Below are 23,573 nucleotides of genomic sequence, written 5' to 3'. Positions count from 1 at the left end.
CGTAAAATTTTGAACTTGTGATGCGGTATTTTGATGGAGTGGCACTGCGACTTTTACTGAAGTCAAACATCTAAGTACTTCTAAGAAAATACCGCGAGTCTTCACTAACTACATTTGTAATATAAACTGTTATTAGAGTTAAGAGGAGTACACAGCTCGTTTTAACCATCGCTGAGATCAAACTGCCTCATTCATGATCCCAAACTTCACTTTAAATACAATAACTGAGACATAATTTATCTTCATGCGTGTAGGAACAAGAATAATCTTTATCATGTTGATTATTTTACATTTAGCTTGGTTTACATTCACTCTGAATCACTCATCCTGAATCTGATCAACATTCAAATGTGGTCGCCTGGGTTGAAGGTGTGTCTGCTCCTCACTCACCTTCCTCCCCTACAGGCTGGAAGTGGGGCCTGTTGCGGCTTTGATGAGGTCTTATGAAAACACATGTAAACACCTGTGGAGTTAAATGGCCCATCAGAGGATTTCTGTGGCGGCAGAGCTGCGACAAATGAGCGCAGGGACGCGCCTCAGCGGGAAGCCTGCACAGCTTCACAGCTTCCGAATCGCCCTTTCTCACCTAATAAGCGCACTCACAAGGCCGCTGATAAGACTGGAGACAAAGGAGTGTTTAAATGGGGGGGGGCAAAACACATGCAAGATGAATCTTGGCTAAAGGGAGATGAACGCCGAAGATTTTACGCACAGAACTCCACAGGGAAGCGGCTGTAAATTGACTCTCCTGGTAAAATTCATGCTTTGGTAAAGCGGGTCACTCATGCCCGTTACAGTGAAGACGCTCAGCCGGAGTGTGTGTGACCTGAGGCCCGGTGCTTTCCTCCACAGACGTTGGGTAGAAAATGGAGTGTGTGCCTTTAAGGCGCCCGACTGCCTGTCGCTTTGTGCTGCGGAGAGACTGACGCCCTCTGGACACAGTGGACACTTGAGCGGCGGCAGAACACCATCCTGGAGAAGTTCAAAGAGAAAACAACCTCAGTCCCCCGCAGAAAAGAAAAGTCGTGAACTTGTTAACAGCGTTGTGGTAAGTTTTCGACTCCTCGTGTCTTTGGTATGTCGCAGTTTTTGCACTCGGTCTTGTTGTGGCTGCGTTCGAGTGAAACAAAGTTTTGGTGTTAGCGATGAGCCACAAAAAAAAAAGGAGGTGAAGAAACGCGTTCATGACTGAGGGAGCTAATGCTCCTCACATGTTTGCTCTCCGTCATGTGAAATGGAACAATGTGCAACAAGTGGTGAAGAGTAAAAGCTGAGATCAGACAGAAATAATAAAAATAATAATAGGTGACGGAAGCTGATGTTGCCAGATGTGTGTGTTTGAGTTTGTGTGTGCGTGTGTGTGTGTATTATTCCACAGTAAAATGAGGAGTGTTGGCTTTGAATGAAATATGGCTCAGAAATGTCCCGTGTTTACATGTCAAAGCTCAGGATTTCTGTGCACAGCAAAGCTGTGATTTCCATCATGTTTGTAGCCCCAGTGTGAGTCTGGCTCTCAGATTTAGGTTTCAGATATCACACTGACTGCACAGACTAACTTACCTGTTAGATATGCTTCACAAATATGAAGGGAATATATGAAGGGAGTATAAGTAAAAACCCTTTGGAAATGTTGATTTTTACTCTGAAAGCTGCTTAAATTGAAAGATGAGATGAAGATTAAAGATAATCTTTTTTTTTTTTTCAATAAGATTAAATCTGGAGAACCAATAAGTGTCTCCAGTTCATTTGCATCTGCCTTTTTTCCTGCCCTCCAGAACTCTGGTAAGCTTAGTGTAAGGAAACCTTCCTCTCTGTTTTACATATTCAAAGTGTTATGTCCTGTTATCTCTTATGCGCTGACTTGCAGAGATGAACTCTTCCTCTTGTGAAATTTCAGTGATGAGGTTTTGTTTATTTGTCTTTGTCCCTGATCTCTGAGGTCCTGTCCTGTGCTCTTGTGTTGACGTAGGTGTTTCCAGTGTCGTGCTGGTGAGCCATCAGGATGAGGCCTGGTCAGCTGATCCTCCCCACCGCCGCCACCGCCGCCCTCCTCTTCCTCCTGTCAGGACTGTCTCTCACCTCCGGCTGCAACAAAGCTCTGTGCGCGAGCGACGTCAGCAAGTGCCTCATACAGGTTAGTCACTGCACTGTTAATACGCTTTCTCTGTGAGCAATGGATGCTGAATGCTGAATTTACACAACAGTTGCACCATAAAGAGCCCCCCCCCCCCCCCCCCCCCTTCTCTTACTGAAGCATGGTTGTACTTATTTTCTTTTTTTAAAAGAAAGAAATCAACCCAAACCTAGCTAAAATGAACCCACTGTGCCAACAGATAGGATTTTCCACATCTTAAATTTGGAATATTATCTATGGAGTTCTGTCTGTTGGTGTCAAACTTCATAAAAATGTGGTTTGCACCTTCGGAAATTCCTTGATTGTTTCAGAAATGTGCACAGACTCGCGTTCATGGTGAGTTTTCTATTCTCTCCATCACTGCACGCAAACAAGCTTCACCTTGCTTCAGCCACTTTGTGTTTGCAGACAGATAATCTCTGATGAGTGCTGGACTGAGGCCTCGAGCGCGAGGTTCCTCTCTGTAGATTAAAAGATGGAAATGTCTCTGTGAATGCATCCAAGTTCCAGGCTTTTCAATCCTGCTGTGTTCCAGCTGTTTAGTGTAAACACAGACTGTTATTTCTACTGACAAGAGCACGAATGAAATGTCTGAGGCTGAAGTCGAGTTAAGAACAGAAGCAGCACAGTCAAAATCTTTTTTTTTTTTTTTTTTTTTTTTTTAAATCTGCACGAAACTAGCAGGACAGACTGAAAAATACACAACAGCGTTCCTTCAACTTGTGGCTGAATTAATTGGAGGAAAATATGTGTCAGCTGTTCTTATGTCTTTAAGCACGTGTGCGAGTTTTGTACAAATACTTCACATAAAAAAACAGATATTCAGCAGTAGCCAAAGTTCAGAACAAGATGGATATTTGGACCCGAGAACAAAGATGGAATCTGTTGTGAAGAATGCAGATACATTCCTTCGATAAGCCAAGCAGAGTCTGGAGAGGAGAGTTTTCCCAGAGCGAGCTGCAGAGGAGCAGAGACGAGAATTTATCCTCAGTATCTGTCCTGTTTTGGACACACCTGTTCTGTTCTCTGCCTCTGAGGCTGATGCTGCTTAGTTTCACAGCATACCGTCCCGGAGCAGGGGATCGTGGTGGAAACTGTTCTGTCATTCTTTGATTTATTGTCACGTCAAATTTTTTATTTTTTTTGACTTTGTCATTATTTCATATGTGTCACTTTTTCCCTCATGTCTGAAGCTCAGTGTGTGTTGGGATGAGGGGTGGTGCCCCCTAGTTAACACACATTCTGTCATGAACTCCAGTTATTTTGAGGAAAAAGATGGGGGGGGTGTTGGCCTGTTTTTCCACCGCCTGTCAAGTTAAATTTGCGCTGCTGTTCGTCCTCTGTCCTGTAAGTGTGTGTGTGTCTGTGTGTGTGTTTATTGGCCTTCCTCTCCCATTAACATCGTTGAAGTACTGTATTTAACCTCAGTGGCCGTTTCACCTGTTTGACCTCAGTCACTGTTTTGTGGGTAGGTGAGGTTGACGGGCTTTAAACAAGTCAGAGAGTCTTGGCACAGGAAGTCGAGCTCTGAGTCTGAATCAAGATTTTCGTTTGAAAATGAGAAATTATGTCAAAGCAGTGGTTTTTCTTAGAGCTGAGATAATAAGTCGACTGACAGAAAATCGATCTGCAAGACGTCACTTTGGGCTCTGGGAAATTGCAAACTATTAAGTGGGGGAAAAAATGACAATCCTGTCCAAGGTTAAACTGTCAGGGGGCCCCTGGGCTAAAAATTGCTATTGTGGTGGTTTGGCTAAACACCACTTTATTTGTGCCTTGTAATCACAGGACTCCTCTTTAAAACATTGCCACAAAATTAGCTATTGCGGCAAGATCCGCCTTAGTTTAGTTTTTCAGATTCCTTAACAAATGTGTGTTAAATCAGTTACCAACAATGAATCTGAGGCTTTTCAGGCTCTTAGTGGACTGGGACCATAGTGATTTAAACAAAAAAAAAAAAAAAAACAAAGCAGAGGCTAATGTTTCATAAATTACATAAAAGATTAATTATCAAAGTTGTTCATGAGAAATTTTATTGTGATTGACTAATCGATTAATCATTTTAGCACAACCTCATGAATCCAAGTGTCGTCTTCAGACGTCTTGTTTAATTAGTGGCTGACTATTTTTCTGTCGATGGACTTTTCAGCTCTGCTACAGGTGACATTGCTCGAACCCTGTCTTACGTCCTCGTTTCACATTTTGCCGCCGCCCTTTTCTTCAAATTTAACACTCTGAACCCAGAGGTTTGAGAAAAATACAGAACTTTCAGGCCTACCTACAGAAACTCAGTCCTAGTAGGAAATGTCGTTTCTTGTATCTCGTTTTCACAGACTGATTATTTGACAGTAAGTTTTATTTTTAAATGATGACTGTCCATATTTTCTGCCATTTTTGGCACAAACTCATTGCTGCCAAACAACCAACATCTGTTCCTTCTGGCTTCAATTTCAGTAAAAAATTCAAACATCCTGTTATCAGCAGAACATTTGTGGGCTCCACTTTTTTTTTTTCCTCTCTACTTCCAGGTGGCTTATTTCGCCTGATGAATCATTGCTCAGGACAACAAGCTCTGTAGCTTCCGCGACCCCGCCGACACCAACTCGCTAGCTGTCAGAGGCGAGAGCGATGGTGCGTGTGCCGTGAAGGAGAAACTTTTCCGCCTCCTGCTCCTCTGTAGAAGCTCCATGTTGCATGTGATTAGTGGGATCTGCTGTCCGACACTCGCTTTTACGCTCTGCTGCAATCGCAAGTCATTTGTCTGAATTCCCCAAAACCCCCTGAGGGTGGGAGAACATGAGAGGAGGAGGAGGAGGAGGAAAGGGAGGCTAAGGTCAGGAGGAGGTGTGTGTGTGTTGGGGGGGGGGGGTGTTGGTTGAGGGAGATATACAGTTGGGAACCTGTGAAGTGCACAGAGACCCGGGCCGTTGAGCAGGGTGGGGCAGCAGATTTCAAAGTGAGCCCACAGCAGCAGCGGCTGCTCGGCATGACGAGGCAGCTCATGTTCACTTTCTCTCCTTTTGTCTCGCTGCAGCTGAGCTCTGACTGATTACAGCGCTTTCCTCGTCGTAGCGAGGGGAGGCCTAATAAGAGCTGGTTCAGTGGTCGAGAGAACCTCATCCATCTCATCGAGGAAATGGTTGTTCGTGAAGCAGCAACTAAAGATTTCTACGATTGGTCTGTCAGTTTTACCGTTGTTTATTCTGTAAAATGTCGGAAAGTCGTTTTTAAAAATTCCTGTCACATGTTCAACTAGAATGGCTCTCAGTAGAGTTCATACCTCCTGAATCCGCCCTTGTGACCACATCTGCACCAAAGTTTAATGGATCCTTCCCTGGCCCAGGCCCCATCCCTCCACCAAGTTTAGTTCAAGTTGGTTTAGTATTTTTTTTTTTTTTGCGTAATTCTGCTGACAACAAACAGACTCAGATGAAAACAGATGAAAAAAAGTTGAGGTAAATATCCAGAGGTGACGCCTTTAAATTGCTCCTTTGGCCAACCAGGAATCCAAAAGCCCAAACATATTGGATTTAGAGTAAAGTGAGGTAAACAGAAGCAGTCCTGACATCTGAGAAGCTGAAAGCAGTGAATATTTGTGATTTTTGGTTGATAAATAACTTGCGAAGTGATTCTGCATGTCACTGACCTTGTTAGGTCTCAGGGTTCTCAGAGTTTTGGCTCTAGTTTTGCTTATTTAATTCATTTAGTTTTAGTTGGATTTATATGAAATCTTCTCAGGGGTCTTAACAGCCAAGAACATAACACCAAAACCCACAGATTCAAAGAGACATCCTTGTGGATGTTTTGCGACTCGTAGTTTATTGTGTCTGTCATCATTTTGTGTCTTCCTGTGTTTGGTTTTTGACTCCTTGTGATCCTTTTATGTCTTTTTTGGGCCTCTGGGCCCTTTGGGGCCCTGGGCCCAGTAGGCCTGTTCAGTATTCTGTCCATGTTTAACACATTATATCAAACACAAACAGAACTGTTGCTTAAGAAATGGCTAAGGCACATAACTCACTGCAAAACCCCGAATGAAGCTAAAATAAAGGTGCTGGTATGTTGATTTTTAAGACTTTGGACAGATTAACAGCTGTTTTCACAAGCTAAGCTAGGCTAGGCCCACAGGCTCACAGCTCCAGCTCAGTGTCTGATGAAACCTAATCTGTTTCCATGAGATGGTTCTGAAAAATTTTTCTCATTTGCGAAATGTGAGATGTGTGTTTTTCCCCCGGGCAGCTGTTTAGTTTTTTATAATTCCACCTTTGAGAGTCATAATTACTCGTGGGATCAGATCTTGATCAGAGGTTTGGGGATTGAGAGGCTGGTGATTAAGTGAGCTGTGTGTGGTTTTGCAATCCCTCACTGGTGAGTCACTGGAGAGTCTTGTATCACCGCTGAGACCGTTTACGTGCAGGGGATGACTTCTGCTAAGATATAAGAGAGGAGCGGGCGAAAAAGAACTGCTTTAGAAAAAGAAAAGAAAACAAAAGGCAAGAGCGTGAGAGGGGAGAGCCTGAGCGGAGGGGAAAAAAAACAAGGGAGAAAGGGAGGGAAGGAGGAGGAAACTGTTGTTGGGGTGGGGGAGCAGCCATGTTCTGTTCTCCAGGTGTTTTCTTCTCCCTCCCTCCTCCTGTTTCCCCCCTCTCCGCCGCCTCCCCCATCGCGGTGACCTTGACTTGGAGGAATGTGCTCCCTGTTCAGAGGGGAGAAAGAGGAACTCCTGGCAGTTTCACCCACTTTTCAATCCCACCTACAGCGTTTTAACTGTGTTTCGCCGTCTCCTCGTCCCTCAGAGACGAGCCGCGCTGAAACAGCTGAGGAATGAAGCTGTTTCTCCGTACTGTTTGTAGAGGAGTGGTGGAATCAGCAGAGGTTTGTGTTATTGGATGTTTGCAGAAGCTCTTGTGATAATATTGCCTTCCTTCTATAAAAAGCAACACGAGAAAGTCTCTGCAAGAGGTTTTTTTTTTTTAAACCGTGTTGACAAGTGTGTGAATGATGCAGAGTGAACCCAGTGAACCAGACTTAAGTTCACAAATGTTACCTCCTCTCCTGCTTACAGAACAGAGCTAACTTTAAACCTGTTGTTTGCGAAAGTAACATTTAGCTTTCTTTTTATTATTATTATTATATTTATAATCATATAAATGTGTGCAGTGTTTTTTTAATCACTCCACATATTTGGTAGCAGGTTATATCCTTTTCTCACGGCTAGATTACCAATGGGGCAAAGATAAAAGTGGGTAAAATGTCTGAAAAGATTTTTAAAAACATTTTATCACTTTTTTTTAATCCAACCAACGGTTAAAAACCCAAAGATGTTGAGTTTGCTGTCAGAGAAAACTAAACTGGCAAATATTCATATATTTACTTCCACATTTAATACACATGAGAGGCTGCTACCAGTGAACTTTTGAAAAATACAGTTAATTATCAAAATTATTGCCAGTTAATTTTCTTTCAGTTAACTCATTATTTCAGCTGTAGAGCGCTAGTTGGGTCAATAGGGGCCCAACAACAAATATTTGCCCCAGGGCTTCTCAGGACATTAAATCCAGCTGTGGCTGTACTAAATGCATCAGACTTGAGTCACAAATAAACAGGATTTGAGACACAACTTAATGTATGATTGACATGACCTGGTGAAATAACAGAACAGTAATGAATAAACAAGATATCATCAGACACAGCTTGAACATCTAATAATTAGGCTTCTGCATTTGAAGGACGTCAGCCATGACAAAAACATTAACATAGTTTTAAAAGGAAAATATTCAAATGTCATGCTTTTTAATGCCTATTCAACAGTGAATAATAAAACCTGAAGGACTTGCATCTTGCATCTTACATGAAGATTTGTCTCAAAAGGCTTAAAAACGTCTCTGAAACCTGTTATATGCATTCACTGAGTATCCTCTGCTCAGCCTCTGTTACAGTGCAAAACCATTCAAGAAAATAATCAGTGTTTAAACTTTAACATGTCAGAACCTGCTCGGTTCATGAATAGAAGTACAGTGGAGGTTCTGCAGTATTTTCCACAGAGTTATCACAGTGTCTGTTCTGTGGATGCGATTACACACTTGGAGAAAATACCACCAGCGCCACGTGCAGCGTACGGTTGCTCTGTCTTGTAACGGCTTGTGTGTAATAGTTACTGTACGTGAAGCAAACCTGCTGTTGCTCTTTTTGTCGATGTTTTAATGGTACGTCTCCTGTTTGTACAGTATGTCAACATGTTGTCTTCTGCCTGCTTTATTTGATTTTATTTTTTAAACACTGATGCTGCCATCGTCAGTTTCAAAATTCAAAAACCTTTTAATACTAAATGACTTTTCCTAATCTTATGAAAATTTCTTATGAAGATGTTTTCGAACTGATGGTAGTTTTCAGTTCTCATGACTTATGTTTGTCGTCTCAGAGATGCCAGCAGGAAAACGTGGTTAAATGAAGTGGACTTTCATGTTCTGTATATGTGTGATTGGAGTTGACAGGACTGTTTATGCAGCACTACTCTTTCTAAATCACATTAAGTCTATTTGGACTCGTCAGAGTTTATTGTGCGGTAACAAAGCTTTGTGGTTGTTTCTGTATTTTGTCACCTTCATCAAACCTGTAAGCCCAGTTTGTACCACAGAGTTATCGCCATTTCATTTTTTTTCCCCCCACGTATTAGGTTTAAATAGGTTTAGAAGAAAAGAACACTTAAAGGAAAACTGGTTTATTTCAATGCCATTGTCAACAAAGCACAGAGGACACTGCAAGTTTTGATCCTAAATAAACTGAAGTTTACCAAGAAAGTATCATGTTGCCATAGATCAGGTCTGATATCTGCCCAGATTTCTGTTGTCATCAACAACTCAAATGGCGTTTCAGGCTGTCATACCGTATTATCCAGAGTATTTTGGTAACAGGAGTGTTGAGGATCAGTGATGATGATCTGTGTTTGGTGTCTTCCACATTAGTCATTTTTACGTCTCTGTGTTTGTGTCCTGCAGGAGCTGTGCCAGTGTCGCCCGTCGGACGGGAACTGTTCCTGCTGTAAAGAGTGCATGCTGTGTCTGGGGAACCTCTGGGAGGAGTGCTGCGACTGCGTGGGTGAGTGCAGGGACTCGTTCATTCGGCTTTATTTTGCTCGCGGGCAACTTTGCACGCTCCGATCAACGCTGACGTACAGTGAGTGAGCAGGCTCGGACAAGCGGTTTGAGCCGGACACATGGCTGGTGATGACTGCTGAGCTGAACATCTGTAACAGACATCAGTGCCAGCACCAAAATTACATTCCAAATGTAGAAACTCGAATTTGGCACGGTTGCATTGGACTGCTGCATTAAAAGAAAAAAAAAAGATCTGTAAGACAGAATTTAAACCTGAAAGCATGAAACTGATTTAATGTTAATGTAGTATATCCAACTCAGTTAGACTGAGTTTGCTCACTTCATCTTCAATTTTATGCTAAATTTAAGATCTCATCATCTCAGAGTCAGCTTCATTGAAGTATATGTACACATGGTAAACAGGTAAACATTAACATATGACTGTTGGTCCTGTGAAGACATATTTTATATGATTACAACTGTGTTTAACAATGTTGTTATTCATAGTGTGTTTATACAGCAGCCTCCACGTATGGGTGCCTCACAGGAGGAGTTATAGTAGTTGACAAGTACATTAATAAAACACCAGTTTATATAATAGGAAGTGTCTGGTTATCTCTTTCCACACATGACACTTCAGTTAAGTCTCAGTCTTTCCGATCTCTCACGGCCGAGAACTTTCTCCCTGTAAAAAGCGTGTGAAAAATGAGACTGTGGCTTTTAATGCACTTGGCAGTTGAGAAGCAGACGCGGGTCAGTTTGTTCAGAGTGTTGCTGCTCTGATACAAGATGAGTGTGAGATGAGTGAAGCCAGGACGTGTCTCTGAGAAGCGACGGCGTGGAGGTTAATGCAAAGCAGAGCCGAGAGGACGGCTGTTCATCAGAGCACAGGAAATTAAAAGAATATTACCCCTACTAAGTAGGATCTACACATGTGGACAGGAGTTCTTGAGGTTTTCCACAAGATCAAAGGATGAAGAAGCTGGAAGAGAAGGGGGGGGGGGGGGGGACAAGGAGGTCAACCTGCTGAAATGAACTTTGACTTTCAGCCTCTAACCGAGGTGCAGTGGGGGTGTAAATCCCCAGGAGATCCAAAACAACCGGATTTGTGAAACAAGAAAACATTTGGCTGGTGAGCTCGTCTCTTCATCTGTAACCCAAAGAGATTCAAAGCATGGATGCACATTTTTACAAATGACTAAGAAAATACCTTTAAAACTCAGATTTAAAGACAACAAACCCCTGGACACAGACATGTAGAAGGCCCCCACTGGATCAATCCCCCCCTCACTCTGATTTTTTTTTTTTTAATTCTGAATTTAATTGACTTTCCAGCAAGAACTGGTAACAGTCACCTCATACAGGTTCTGGTCCTGTACCATGGCAGGCCTGTTCTGTAATCAATCCTTGATACTAACAAGCCAAATACCTCCACGCCACTCCATCCAGCTCCTCTGTACCTGGCCCTGCACGCCAGCAGCCTCTCAGATCAGCTCTGACAGACAGATATTGCTGTATGTGCTGACAAGGGAGCTTTATTAAAGCTCTTTCATGTGGAACACAAATACAAGCATCTGACACTGAGCGCTGAACTCGCTGCTGCTGCTGCGCAGATGTTATGGCGGTGGAGTTTTCCTCCTGGACAGGCCTTGTACAATACACTGAAGACAACCTGTAGCTTGGAACGAGTATATATTTCTCTCTTTTTTTTTTTTTTTCTTGCAGCACTAGCCTTATGACCACTTTAAGCAGGTTTCCACTCTAAACATGTTTTCTGTGCCAAATGCTGGCCACTTTGAAGCGTGTATCTGTGAGTGTGGTTGGATTGGCCCAGGAGAGGAGCGGTGGGGAGAGGACAGTTTGTATTTTAGAGGAAGGGAGGAGGAGGGAGGGAGGACATGGAGGGAGGACCCATGTGTACACTTTATCTAAAACAGCTGCTCTGGCTCTGCTTTTAGCACTGGTTTGTAATCTAATTCCTCTGTCAAACTCCGTTCCTCATTAAATGATTTACTCATTAGCTATAATTCACTTTGACTCATTTAAAGGGTTAGAAAGATCATATCTGAGGATGTGGGGACTTTGTCAAGCGATTACTACTGTGTTTGGAAATTAAATGAAGTGTTAAAAAAGACCCTGATTGAGACAAGATACTCTTGACAGCAGTGTGGTTTTGCCCTTGCGAGCTGAAGCGATGTTTGAAACAATTTAACTGATAAACCTGGGTATTCTGAGGAAAATTAGCATTGGCAAATAAGCTTACAAAAATTATAAATTAAGTATAAGTCAGAGTTAAAAGCACTGACAACATGACATGAAGAGTTGTTTAAAAAATGTTGGGATTTTAAAGGCTGATTCTGATACTTTTCAGACTAAATGTCTTAAACTTTGACTGTTTTTAGGCAAAATAAATTAAAATCAAATTAAAACATAGTGTTCTCTTCCCGGATTGCATTCCCAGCAGTGTAGAACAGGTCTTAAAGGAAACAATCTTTGGATCATAACCTGAATCTCAAACTTGCTCAGCAAAAACCAGAGCTATCTGAATGGCTGAGATACCATCAGAGGATCACTGTGGATGAAATGACTCTTTAATGTCTTCCATCTCTCTTTGTCAGGGATGTGTAACCCCAAGGACTACAACGACTCTCCAGCCACGTCGAAGAGCACCGTGGAGGAGCTCCATCGTCCCATCCCCTCGCTGTTCCGTGCCCTCACAGAAGGCGACGCACCCATCAACATGATGGTCGTGTCCTTCCCCGTCGCCGAGGAGCTCTCCCATCACGAGAACCTGGTGTCCTTCCTGGAGTCGCTCGACAACCAGCACCAGAACGTGTCGGTCCCCGGCAACAGCATCCATGCCAGCTACGACACTCAAGGTAACACCAGACTTATTGAAAGTTTATTTAACCAGGCACAATAACTAAATTACAGCTCTGAAACACTGGCACGTAATTAGAGACTTTTCCAATTGCTGCTTTGTACCTTTGTTACAGCTTTTAACATGGAAATGTTGTAGAACTGTGACAAACTATTTGTTTCCTTCTGGTGATTATTGTTGTTTTCTTAGTAAAATACTAGATCATAGTGAAAAATGCCTGTTGTAATTTATTTATACATATATAAACAGATAATTTATCTGTAAAACTTAGACCGTAAGTAATTGTTAGTTGGAGAAAACCCATCCAGTGCCCCTGATGGATGTGGATTAAGAAAACCTGCTTCGTCACTTGCCATTTAATCATGTGCTGGCTCACATTGGTTTTGAGTCCTTTTATCACTGCTTGCGTCAAATCCACATGACTAATAAAGTTTCTGAATGAGTTACACGAGCTGCACTGCATGAGAAAATGCATGCTCTGCTCACATTTCATGTTATTGCATATTTTTTTCTCGTCCTGTCGGGTCCAGTCAAATCTTTCATTTGCATTTATGCGCGCCGTGGTAATAAAATCAGGCACGACCCAGAGCTGAAGCAGACTACAAAGTCTTGAACTGAGACCAGTTCGGGTTGGGTCAGATTTTCATCGTTTCAGGGCGACAGTGCTGCCAGAAGATCTCCAGCTTAGGGAATTGTAACTGGGTTGAAAGTGTTGTTCTGCTGCCATTTTTTATTTTCATTTGCGGCTGTGTTGGCTCTCTCTCTCTAAACCAGTGCTATTTGCTATAAAGACGCACTCATAATAGGAGCGTTCCCGCAGAGCTGAGCAGTTAACTCATTAAGCCCACCAAAACATATGGTCATATTTAGTTGCAGCAAATTCATTTCACCCCTAAAGTAAAAGTAGGAACATTAAGGGTTAAAGGTAATTACTTTAAAATAGTGCTTGTTTTCATAAGCCACATTTACTGGATTTGTGACTCACGTCTTCTTCTTTGTCTGTCCCTTTTTTATTTCAGAAAACATGTGCACAGTGGTCTACTTTGATGACTGCGTGTCTATCCGTCAGTGTAAACTTTACTGTGAGTCAATAGGAGGATCCAAGTACCGCTGGTTTCACAACGCCTGCTGCCAGTGCATCGGACCCGAGTGCGTAGACTACGGCAGCAAGGCTGTGAAGTGCATGAACTGTCTCTTCTGAAGTGCGGGCACATATTGGTACCAAATGTCTGGGCTCTACCAGAGGACTGAGGGCAGAGGAAACTATGACTGTTACGTGTTAGCATTCCTCGGTTACCTTGTAAAATACCCCCTACACCCCTCCCCCTGCCCTTGCAAATTTGTTTTTATTCTGCTGTTATATTTCACTGTATATTTTTAGATATGTTTTCAATAGTGTTTTTTACTAGAGGTGTATATGAATAATGTATTTTTGCAATTATGGTCTGCTAAATCCCAGTCTCATGCCAAATAAAGAAAAGTTTGGTCATGCGGACTGCTTTGTCTCTCAGAAAGGAGTCTGATTTTTAAAAATAATTTTCTTCCTTTACTATATTTTGTTAAAAAGATGAGTGAGAAGGCACAGAATGAGGGGAATAGCAAATGTCCTCTCTGTTGCCTGTCTCCTGCTCTAATCTTAGCCTAGTGTTGCCTGAGTCAGGAAACGCATCATTTCCTGGGGAAACAAAGTTGTTATTATACCATTCTGGTCCACAGGTGTTCCAGTGCTCACTGACCGTCTAATGCAAGCAGAGGAGAAAGGGAACGTTTACTGATGCCAATCTCTCACCGCCACACACAAATGCTCTTTGTAATGCCAGTGCATTTTCAAAAGGCAGCAGGGTGCCCTATCACTGATTCTGTTCCCAATTGGCATGCAACAGCAGTTTGCACGGACTAATGTACCAGACGCACAATGAGACCTTGTTTGTCTTCTTTTATGATATTGAATCACGACCTCATTTTACCACTGCAGCTGTGGGTTTGGAGCAAACAGTGCCAACAAAGATCAGAGGACCAGTGGTGGAAGAAGTATACAGATCCTTTAATTAAGTAAAAGTACCAATACAGCAGCACAAAAATACTCCATTACAAGTAAACGTCCCGCGTGAAATAACCCAATTAAAAGTAAAAGGCAAAATTTACTTCAAAATACTTTAAAATAAAAGTACTTGTTCTTTACCGTTCTTTACTGTTGTAGCTGTTCAAGGGACAGCTAGCTTTAACCCCTGCACATACCGTCAGGTATATGCGAGGGGTCAGCCTTCTCCAAAGCATCACCAGATAAGAGAGGAAAGAAGAAAAAGTTCTGACACACAACTTTGCTTTCGGGTTTTTGGACTTTGAAATTTTTTACTTTGCTTTCTGAAATACTGAATATTTTACCACTGGGTTTCAAACAGTTATTGAAATGAAGCTGAGAATTTTAGAGGAGAAGTGTTTCTTGTGGAACTAATAACAAGAGATGACGTCTGAAATTTGACTGTAAAAATATTTCCCTCTGAAATATAGCAGAATATAAGTGTAAAGCTGCATAAAATAGAAACAGTCATGTAAAGAACAAGTACCTCAAAACTGTACCTCAGTAAATGTACTTAGTTACTTCCCACCACTGCAGAGGACTAATGTGTTTCATATGTCAGGATGACCACCAGTCCTCTGGGTCCAACCACAGCTTTTGGGAAAGTACACATGATTCAGAAAAACAAGTGGTTTCACCAAATTTAGATTATAGTTGCTTTTCAAAACATTGTTTGACAGTTTCTCTTGTCCGCAAGCTTGTATAACAGCGAGCTCGTGGTTAAGATCAAAACGATACCACAGCCTAAACATCCCTCATTAATTCCAGATCATTCTTGGCCAAGAAACTTACATAGACGATACATTTGCGGTGAGAGCTCCAAGCAGCTGAGGCAATTCTTTCTCCAACTACATTCCCCATCGTGCACCTGGGCGGCCGCGCAAGCGCAGATGGATTTATTTAGTATACAGACAGCCGGAAGCTCCACTCTGAAATTGGCCGAACCGGATAGTGCTTGGTAAAGTTTCTTGTCTTTTGTTTTGTGTCTTGTTCAGCGACAGTACAGCGGTTGCAAAACAGAGTTTAGCACCTGTCGCTAACTTTGTGTCTCCTGTTGGTTTCGTCTGGACGACACAGCGGCTCTAGTCGTGACCGATAGGCAGGCTAATCAGCTAGCTTAGCAGGTCCGCAGCTAGCTGAAGTAACGTTAGCATATGGGCCCTTCCATTCAGAGGAGAGCTTCTACTTTATGACTGATTTTAATCTAAATGTGCTTAAATTCAGTGGCACAGAAACTAATTTGAGTATCTTGAGTGTAAGTTGATGCTATGTGAGTGGTTGTGTTCGATTATTTTTCCTCTAGAAACAGGACAGAGCAGGAAAATCGTGATGATAATCTGCCCACAGCGAAGGAAGATTAAGCTATCAGACGGACAAAAAGACTTCATTCGTAGTTTTATTCAACTTCAATTAAGACAGTGTGTTAGCGACTGTGTCGCTGTTGCTTTGCATCGGTTAACACACCTGTGATCTTGGCACTCGGCGTAATTTCTTGGAAAAAATGTTCACTTAAACGCAAAGTTGTTATTATTGATAGGTAAACGCAGACCTCCAACTTGCTGTCACTTTGAAAAACATTTTAACACTAAACAGCAGAGTAATTTAAAACTTATCCTTTTCAAACACATCGCACCCCAGCAGTGATAGTGTGTTAGTCTACTTCCTAAACCATGTCAGACAGCTGAGGAGTTCCGTAGTTTGCTAAATTTAACATAAACAAACAAACAAAAGCAGCAGCATTAAACAAAAGTAACGCCAACATTCAGTTTTCAAGCCACAAAAATTATTCAGAAAGACAACATTTCACGCTCAGTCTTCATCCGGTCAAAATGCTTATAAATGAACGCCACACCCATCACGACCCACCATCATACAGTATTATCAGATGGCTCCGTGCTGACAGGTGTAAGTAATCCCTTAACTTTCCCCATGTGATAAACATCTCAAACATCTAGAAGAGGGGGAACTTTAAAATATTGTGCAAAAAAAAAAATCTTAAACTGGATAATTTATCCTATAAAGTCACTTCAGAAAACCTGCACACACATATGCATTGTATTTTACTTTTGACATACACAAACATGCGTGTGATGGTTGGTGTTATGAGGAGATAACAAATAGCTATACTTTAAATAAGTCTAAATCTCATTCTACCAAAAAAACGTTTTGTGTCATATTCCTGTTTGTCAGATAATACTTGAAACATCCTGCTGGTCAGATAAAATTATCCTCGCTCATCAGGGCTGTGTTTGTGATAAATTATAGTTTCTGTGGTTGGTGAGGTGGACTGTAGTTTTATTTTTGCTCACTGTGGATGTCAGAAGTAGGACATTGAAGATGTGATTGTTCGTATGGCAGAGCCCCATCTGGTGGGTGGACTTTACCGCTGCAGTTGTTTCTGTTCATTTATAAACATATTCAGGAAAGAAAAAAGAAAAATATAGCAATGATAACACTTTTCAACACAAAGTTATAAAGTGCTTTAAAAGGTTGGACCAGGATTTCAAAAATTTCAAGACGGAAATGAGACAGATAATATAAAAATAAAACTGTATAAAATATCCATCAATAATATAATATAAAAACAACGACAATGATGAAACAGATAAGGCGTGTTGTTAAAAAATAGATATGTTTGGGGAAATTATTCCTAAAAGAAAGAAAAGGAATAATGAAAGAATCTATGTGACTGATAGACACTTCCTCAAGATTATCTGAGAACTCAGATGTTGTTTAATGTGGTGTCATTATCTGATACTTCTGCTCACTGCAGGTGTGATGGAGAGGTGATGTGCCCACAGCCAGTGGAGTGATAAGGCCAGAGCAGCCATGACTGAGTGCTTCCTGCCCCCCAGCAGCAGCCCCGCTGAGCAGCGCAGGGCTGAGCACCCAGGGGGCGTGGCCCGCACCCCCAGCTCTGAGGAAATCAGCCCCACCAAGTTCCCCGGGTTGTACCGCACCGGCGAACCATCACCACCTCACGATGGCCATCATCATGAGGCACCCGACGCCTACGTCTCAGACGATGACAAGGAGCACAGCAAGAAAAAGAACAAATTCAAGAAGAAGGAGAAAAGAAGTAAGAAATGATTCTGTAATTTGATCTTTGAAGGTTTAGCACATGGCTCACTTACTGGACAATTTGTGTTCATCCTTATCTAAGTATAAAGTGTGCAACACACACGTCTGTCAGAAAGTTACTAAAGTGTGTCAGGGACATTGCGCAAACAGTATAATGATGGGTTTGGCGCTTAAGGTGTTCAAGTTAAAAATGAGAAAACTGAAAACTTTATGAGAACTATGAGAAAAAAAACTTCTGCACAGTTTTCTGGTAAAGCTGCATGTTTGGGTTTTATTCATGAAGAACAGTAACACTGTTTACAGCAGAGCAGCTGAGAACTAAATACCACTGAATGTCTCCTCACTAGTAGCTGCTGAGTAATGGAAGAGCTTCCCACATCTCCATCCCGTTGGCTGTTGTTGCCTGTAGCAGTGAGAAATCCTCCTTTGTGGCAAAGTGTTTTTCACTGAGTGGTTGTCAGGCCCTTTGTCCTTTTTGTATCAGGATTTTTCCGTGTCTGTATTTAGCTCCTACACCAGGGTACGGTGGGAGAGAGGAAGAGATGGACAGTTTCAGGGCACACCCAGAGAGCACTGTGAAGGTGTGTCTCAGGCAGCGGTGGGATACACGAGACCTGTTCGAGGGGAAACCCAGAGTAGAGATAATTAGACGAGAAAAGAAACTGTGAAGAGGCCACCAATTGTCTTTGACACTGTTCTGTAGCTGTTTGCTCTGAGGAAAAATATCTAAATTGAGCTGGTTCTGGAGAGGAGAGGCGTAAGGTGCAGTGGGAGCTATGCTAAATCGGTGGCTGACCTCTTTTCCAAGTCCCCATTCTCCCCCTCCTCTGCTATCTTCTCTCTCTCACACATCTCTCTTCCTGTTTCTATTTCACTGCTATCATAGTTCTGTCGTAAGAGGAGGATAAGAAAACAGGGGTGTTTCTTCCCTCAGATCTAACCCTGTTTCTTCCTCTTCTTACTCTTTCTTTACTTTCACAGCGGAAGGCTACGCTGCCTTCCAGGAGGACAGTTCAGCAGACGAAGCTGAGAGCCCATCCAAGATGAAGCGCTCCAAAGGAATCCATGTGTTCAAGAAGCCGAGCTTCTCCAAGAAAAAGGAAAAAGACTTCAAGGTGAAGGAGAAGGGCCCCAAGGAGGACAAGGCCAAGGATAAGAAATCCAAGGACCTGACGGCTGCAGATGTGGTCAAACAGTGGAAAGAGAAGAAGAAGAAGAAGAAACCAACTACAGAGGCAGAGCCAGTCCCAGTGGAGACCCCCACCTTCAGGCCGATCTTTGGAGCTCCCCTGACTGAAGCGGTCAAGAGGACAGCTCTGTATGACGGCATTCAGCTGCCAGCCATCTTCAGAGAGTGTGTGGACTACATTGAAAACTATGGCATGAAGTGTGAGGGCATCTACCGGGTCTCAGGTATAGAAACTTTGGGGATGGGATGTTGTTGATTTTACTCCAGCTTGTGAAAAAAAAAAGTTGTATTAATTATCTATATGTGTGACTGATCAAGGTATGAAGTCCAAGGTGGATGAACTGAAAGCGGCGTATGACCGTGAGGAGTGTCCCTGCCTGGAGGAGTATGACCCCCACACAGTTGCCAGTCTATTGAAGCAGTACCTCCGCGAGCTGCCCGAGAACCTGTTGGGCCGAGAGCTGGCCCAGCGCTTTGAGGATGCCTGCGGTCGGCAGGTGGAGGCCGAGAAAGTGACAGAGTTTCAGAGGCTGTTGTCCGAGGTGCCGCCGGAGAGCCGACTTCTCCTGTCCTGGCTCATCACACACATGGACCACGTCATCGCCAGGGAGGCCGACACCAAGATGAATATTCAGAACATCTCCATCGTCCTCAACCCAACCATACAGGTCAGAGAGAGAGGACAGATAAAGCAGAGTAAATGGAATGTGAGATGAATATGAAACGATAACAAAGGAAGGAAATGGGCAAAAAAACGGTATGTTGCACTGAGCAGTGATTCAGTGGCAACAGGGAAACTAAACATCAAATAGGAAAATGGGAATTTGGCTCAGGCTCAACTGTACCTAATAGGTAAGAAACCTCCCCTTAGCAACAAAGCAGCCGAGATTTTATTGGATCAAACAGTCAGTTCATCTCAGAATCCCTGGCCCAGTTTAGTGAAGCTAATTTATTCCCACAGGGTACGATCTGTAGCTGCTCCACTTATTCTGAAACAACAGCACCAGTAGCCACAGCACTGTTAAATAAACACTTCTTTCAATTGATGAGTGGAGTCCAGAGTCAGTGCAATCAGGCTAAGTAAATATGCAGGAATTTGTGTTGTGGAGAAACTGGTGCACAGATGATTCACACGACAGTGTGACACACATAATACAAAGAATATCCCCACATGCACGTCAAGGCTAGATGCAGTTTGTGCAGTGCTCTGTAGTTTACCCTGATTTGTTTACTGTGTGTTTAGATTGGGAACCGTGTCCTTTACATGTTCTTCACACACGTGAGGGAGATGTTTGGAGACGTAGTGCTGAAGCCGGTGGTGCGACCACTCCGCTGGTCCAACATGGCAACAATGCCGGCGCTGCCTGAGACCCAGGAGAGCATCAAAGAGGAGATCCGACGACAGGTGGGTTCAGTGCTAATGCAAAAGTTTGAGATTACTGTTTCTAAGTTCTCTAAAATATTTTTTTTTTAAGTAAGCAGATGATAAATTATCACTTTAAGAAGGGATTAGAATGTAACAAAGGTAGAAACTAATACAGCAGGAATTTATCAAAGTAAGTTTCTTCTTCCTTCTGTTTATAGTACATTGTCTTGTCAGCAGTACAAATCTTTATCTTTGCCTGAGTTTCTCAGTGTGCCAGGACTTGATATTTTGTTATCACGTGTTCCCGGAGTTCATGCCATTTAGTTTATATGCTAGCACATGAATCGCACTGCAAAATATTATCTGGCTTTTGTGTCCTTCACAAAAAAGGATGCAGAGGAAATTAGATGTTTGAATGTGATGGTTTGCACATTAAGTGAAAATATTTAAATGATGGTTTGCATATTGGTTTTCATATTAAGAGACTTCCTCCAGTATCATTCAGGGATCACAGGTTTGTTTTGCCACTGAATTCTGTACCTCTTGAGTGTTAACTAAAGTTCAACCTTCAGCATAAATATGTGTGTGTGTGTGTTTTAGGAGTTCCTATTGAACTGCCTGCACAGGGACCTACAGGCAGGGGTGAAGGACTTGTCCAAGGAGGAGCGACTCTGGGAGGTTCAGCGAATCCTGACGGCTCTAAAGCGCAAACTGAGGGAGGCCAAACGTCAGGTAAGTTGTGCCTGGATATTACCTGTATGTATACTACTGATTTATTTTTCCTTTTTGAATTTTCTTTTAAGGACAGATTTAATTATAACAATGCCCTGCAAGCAGTTATCTGTTCAGTTACATTACTGATGGTAATTTGTGGTGCTTGTACTGCATTTCAAACAGGCTGAGGCACATAAAAAGTGATGGTTCGTTGCTCTTGTTTAGGAGCACTCTTGCAGTATTGGTGAAATTCTTTACTGGAAATTGAGCACTATATGAATGCACATGACATATATAAGGCAGTCTAGAACAACAACACCACTAACCACAGCTGCAAAAATGACTTGAGTTGAATTAACACCTCCCTGACAAAGTCTGTACAAAGATAAACCATTGTGTTCTGTTTGTCTGTATCTTTCCTGTGTTGCCCTTTTAGGAATGTGAGAGTAAAATAGCCCAGGAGATAGCGAGCCTGTCAAAGGAAGATGTTTCCAAAGAGGAAATGACTGAGAATGAGGAGGAAGTTATCAATCTCCTCTTGGCACAGGTGAGTCATTCAGATAAATGCATTTATAAAGGATGTGCTCAGCAATATTCCAGGAAAACTGGCATGATACTGTTTTAAAGAAAACCTGCCTCTTCTCCATAATCAGGAAAATGAGATCCTGACCGAGCAGGAGGAGCTGATCTCTCTTGAGCAGGTGCTTCGTAGACAGATAGCTACTGAGAAGGAAGAAATTGAGAGACTCCGAGCAGAGATTGCAGACATACAGAGGTGAGAGACGACTGAGATCATTTTGAGCATGAAGCATGTTGTAATATGATGCAGAAAGGACTTTACATTCCCTGCAAGTCTGTAATCCAGCAATGTTTCCCCTCAGTCGGCAGCAGGGTCGCAGCGAAACGGAGGAATATTCATCTGACAGTGAAAGTGAGAGTGAAGATGAGGAAGAGCTGCAGATGATTTTGGAGGATCTGCAGAAGCAAAATGAAGAACTGGAGGTGAGAGAAACATTCAGTAATGACTGACCGTTAAGTATCATCTTTATGTTGAGCTCTAAAAATAGATCTGTAACACACTTGAAGAATATTATTTTGGTTGATAAATACACTGAGTTTGAGAATTTGTTCCACTGTTTCTCCTTCTACATCCCTATATGTTCTCACTTTGAATATTACTAGAGGGACTGGTATGTTGCTTAAGCACTTTCTGTATTTTGTTTCCCTGTAGAACAAAAACACCCATCTGAACCAGGCCATCCATGAGGAGCAGGAAGCCATCTTGGAGCTCCGTGTCCAGCTTCGCCTCCTGCAGAGCCACAAAATGCAGCAGGAACTGACTGTGCAGCCGCCGGCCGAGCAGGCGCCGCCCGCGCAACCGAGCCCGGAGGCTCGCAGCGAGGAGCAAGCCAAACGCTCCGTCGCCACGGTGGCCACCAGTGCCGACACGGCTGCTTCGGCCAATGGAAAGGCAGTGAAGGATCATTCAAAGCCCTCACCGAGCAAAGACAGGAGAGACACCAACATGTGAGAGGTCAGTGATGTATTTGGTGGCTCTGTGCTGCTGTACATCTCTGCCACTGGTCAGCTGTCCTATAGTGTCACTCGTTATCCACTGGAGAGTTCACATTGCTGGATCTGTGCGTTCATTAGTAACTATTGTCAACTAAGTGGCAGCCATGTAAAAAAATCTCTTAAATGCCTAATGTCTTTGGCGTCCCGACTCTCTCCGTCACATTGTTTTCCATTTTGCCGTAAACACAGAGGAACTAAGAAAAGAGTAGCTGCTGTAGCAGACAAGAGGCTACTAGTGTGAGAGATGAGGAGGGACCATATGACCATATGAAGGGATTTATAAAGCAAGTAATGGGTTGGAAGAGAGAGTAGATAGAGAAGAAAGTTTATTTTTTCACAGGTAAAGGCTTAAGAAATAATCACTAGATATGATCCCAGACCCTGTAACTCATTTTGTCCCTTACCAAGGTGCAAATCTGTCATGTTAGGATAGAGACCACTGTGCCATACCTGAAGATGCCAGACTGGTTAAGTTTCCCCAGAGAACCACTAATACAAAAAGCTCTTTGAATAATGAAGAATTTCTGATTGGTCTATCTATATATTATATATTTAAATAGTATTCTGAAGAATACAAATGACTATTCAAGAAATACATTGATTTTAAATGACTTTTTTTTTTAGTAATATATGAATATATGTATAAATATATTGCAGATGCTTTCTTTTGTTTGAGCAGCAGTGGTGTTGTACGTCCCAGCTGAACAGTGGATGAAAACATGAACGCCAAACAAATACGCAGAAAAAATATGTTCATCACTGCAAAACGTAGACAAACAGCTGGAGGCAACGTTGTGTGAAACAACTTCTCTATGTAGTGCAATCATCTTTTCTGTTATCTCTGCCTCTCTTGCACAAGCAGCAAAAAAAAAAACAAACATGGCAAATGACATTTCTCCAGTGTTACGATGGGATAACAAATCTGTAGTGATGATTTTTTTTTTTTTGTCTCCAGAATATGTGCAGAGGCACGCAGGGGGTTTATTTACTTTTGTTTCTGATAGTGTTTTTTAACTCTTGGTGTGCGGAGTTATTATTCACGGCATCATTTTGGAGTAAGTGAACACAACATTTGTCAATCATTTCATTTCACAGCTCATCCATGACTATTGCAAAGTAAAGTCAATAGCATGGCCTGACTTACTTACTTACTGTATCTGTATATTATTGTAAAATTGCAAACATACTGTATTTTCAGCTCTAATGTTTTGTCTTTTTTTTTTTTTAATGACCTGTATGAAGTATGCTAGTGTGACTGCGTCTGCTTTGGTCATGGGCAAATCGAAGCAATCTCATCTGGACTCATGATTCAGCGTGTTTATTAATCCTGTGACTGAAATTTTAGATTGGGCTGAGAAGCTTCTCATAGGGTTATTTTCATATTGTTCCGAGCTTTTGTAGCTTATTGTTGCAGACAGAATAATGCTGTGAAGAATAAAGTGTCAATCCGAATAACTGA

The 23,573-nt window shown here is 42.3% G+C and overlaps 2 protein-coding genes across 2 annotated transcripts; both read left to right on the top strand.

Moving 5' to 3' along the window:
* Positions 1-707: 707 nt before the first annotated feature.
* On the top strand, positions 708-13,604 carry twsg1a (twisted gastrulation BMP signaling modulator 1a). The gene is made up of 5 exons (XM_041056052.1): positions 708-1,048; positions 1,970-2,134; positions 9,130-9,229; positions 11,847-12,107; positions 13,129-13,604. Exons 2-5 carry the CDS (start codon positions 2,003-2,005, stop codon positions 13,308-13,310), a joined length of 675 nt encoding a protein of 224 aa, XP_040911986.1. The 5' UTR covers positions 708-1,048; positions 1,970-2,002; the 3' UTR covers positions 13,311-13,604.
* A 1,480-nt stretch (positions 13,605-15,084) lies between these two features.
* ralbp1 (ralA binding protein 1) lies at positions 15,085-23,573 on the top strand. Its single transcript, XM_041055995.1, has 10 exons — positions 15,085-15,147; positions 16,963-17,268; positions 18,252-18,683; positions 18,778-19,127; positions 19,703-19,864; positions 20,426-20,557; positions 20,976-21,086; positions 21,193-21,314; positions 21,421-21,541; positions 21,771-23,573. Exons 2-10 carry the CDS (start codon positions 17,019-17,021, stop codon positions 22,068-22,070), a joined length of 1,980 nt encoding a protein of 659 aa, XP_040911929.1. The 5' UTR covers positions 15,085-15,147; positions 16,963-17,018; the 3' UTR covers positions 22,071-23,573.

The sequence above is a fragment of the Toxotes jaculatrix genome, chromosome 14 (genome assembly GCF_017976425.1).
Source record: "Toxotes jaculatrix isolate fToxJac2 chromosome 14, fToxJac2.pri, whole genome shotgun sequence".
In the NCBI taxonomy this organism is placed as follows: domain Eukaryota; kingdom Metazoa; phylum Chordata; class Actinopteri; family Toxotidae; genus Toxotes; species Toxotes jaculatrix.
Note: the sequence above shows the minus strand (reverse complement) of the source record. Positions and strands in the feature narration are given on the sequence as shown.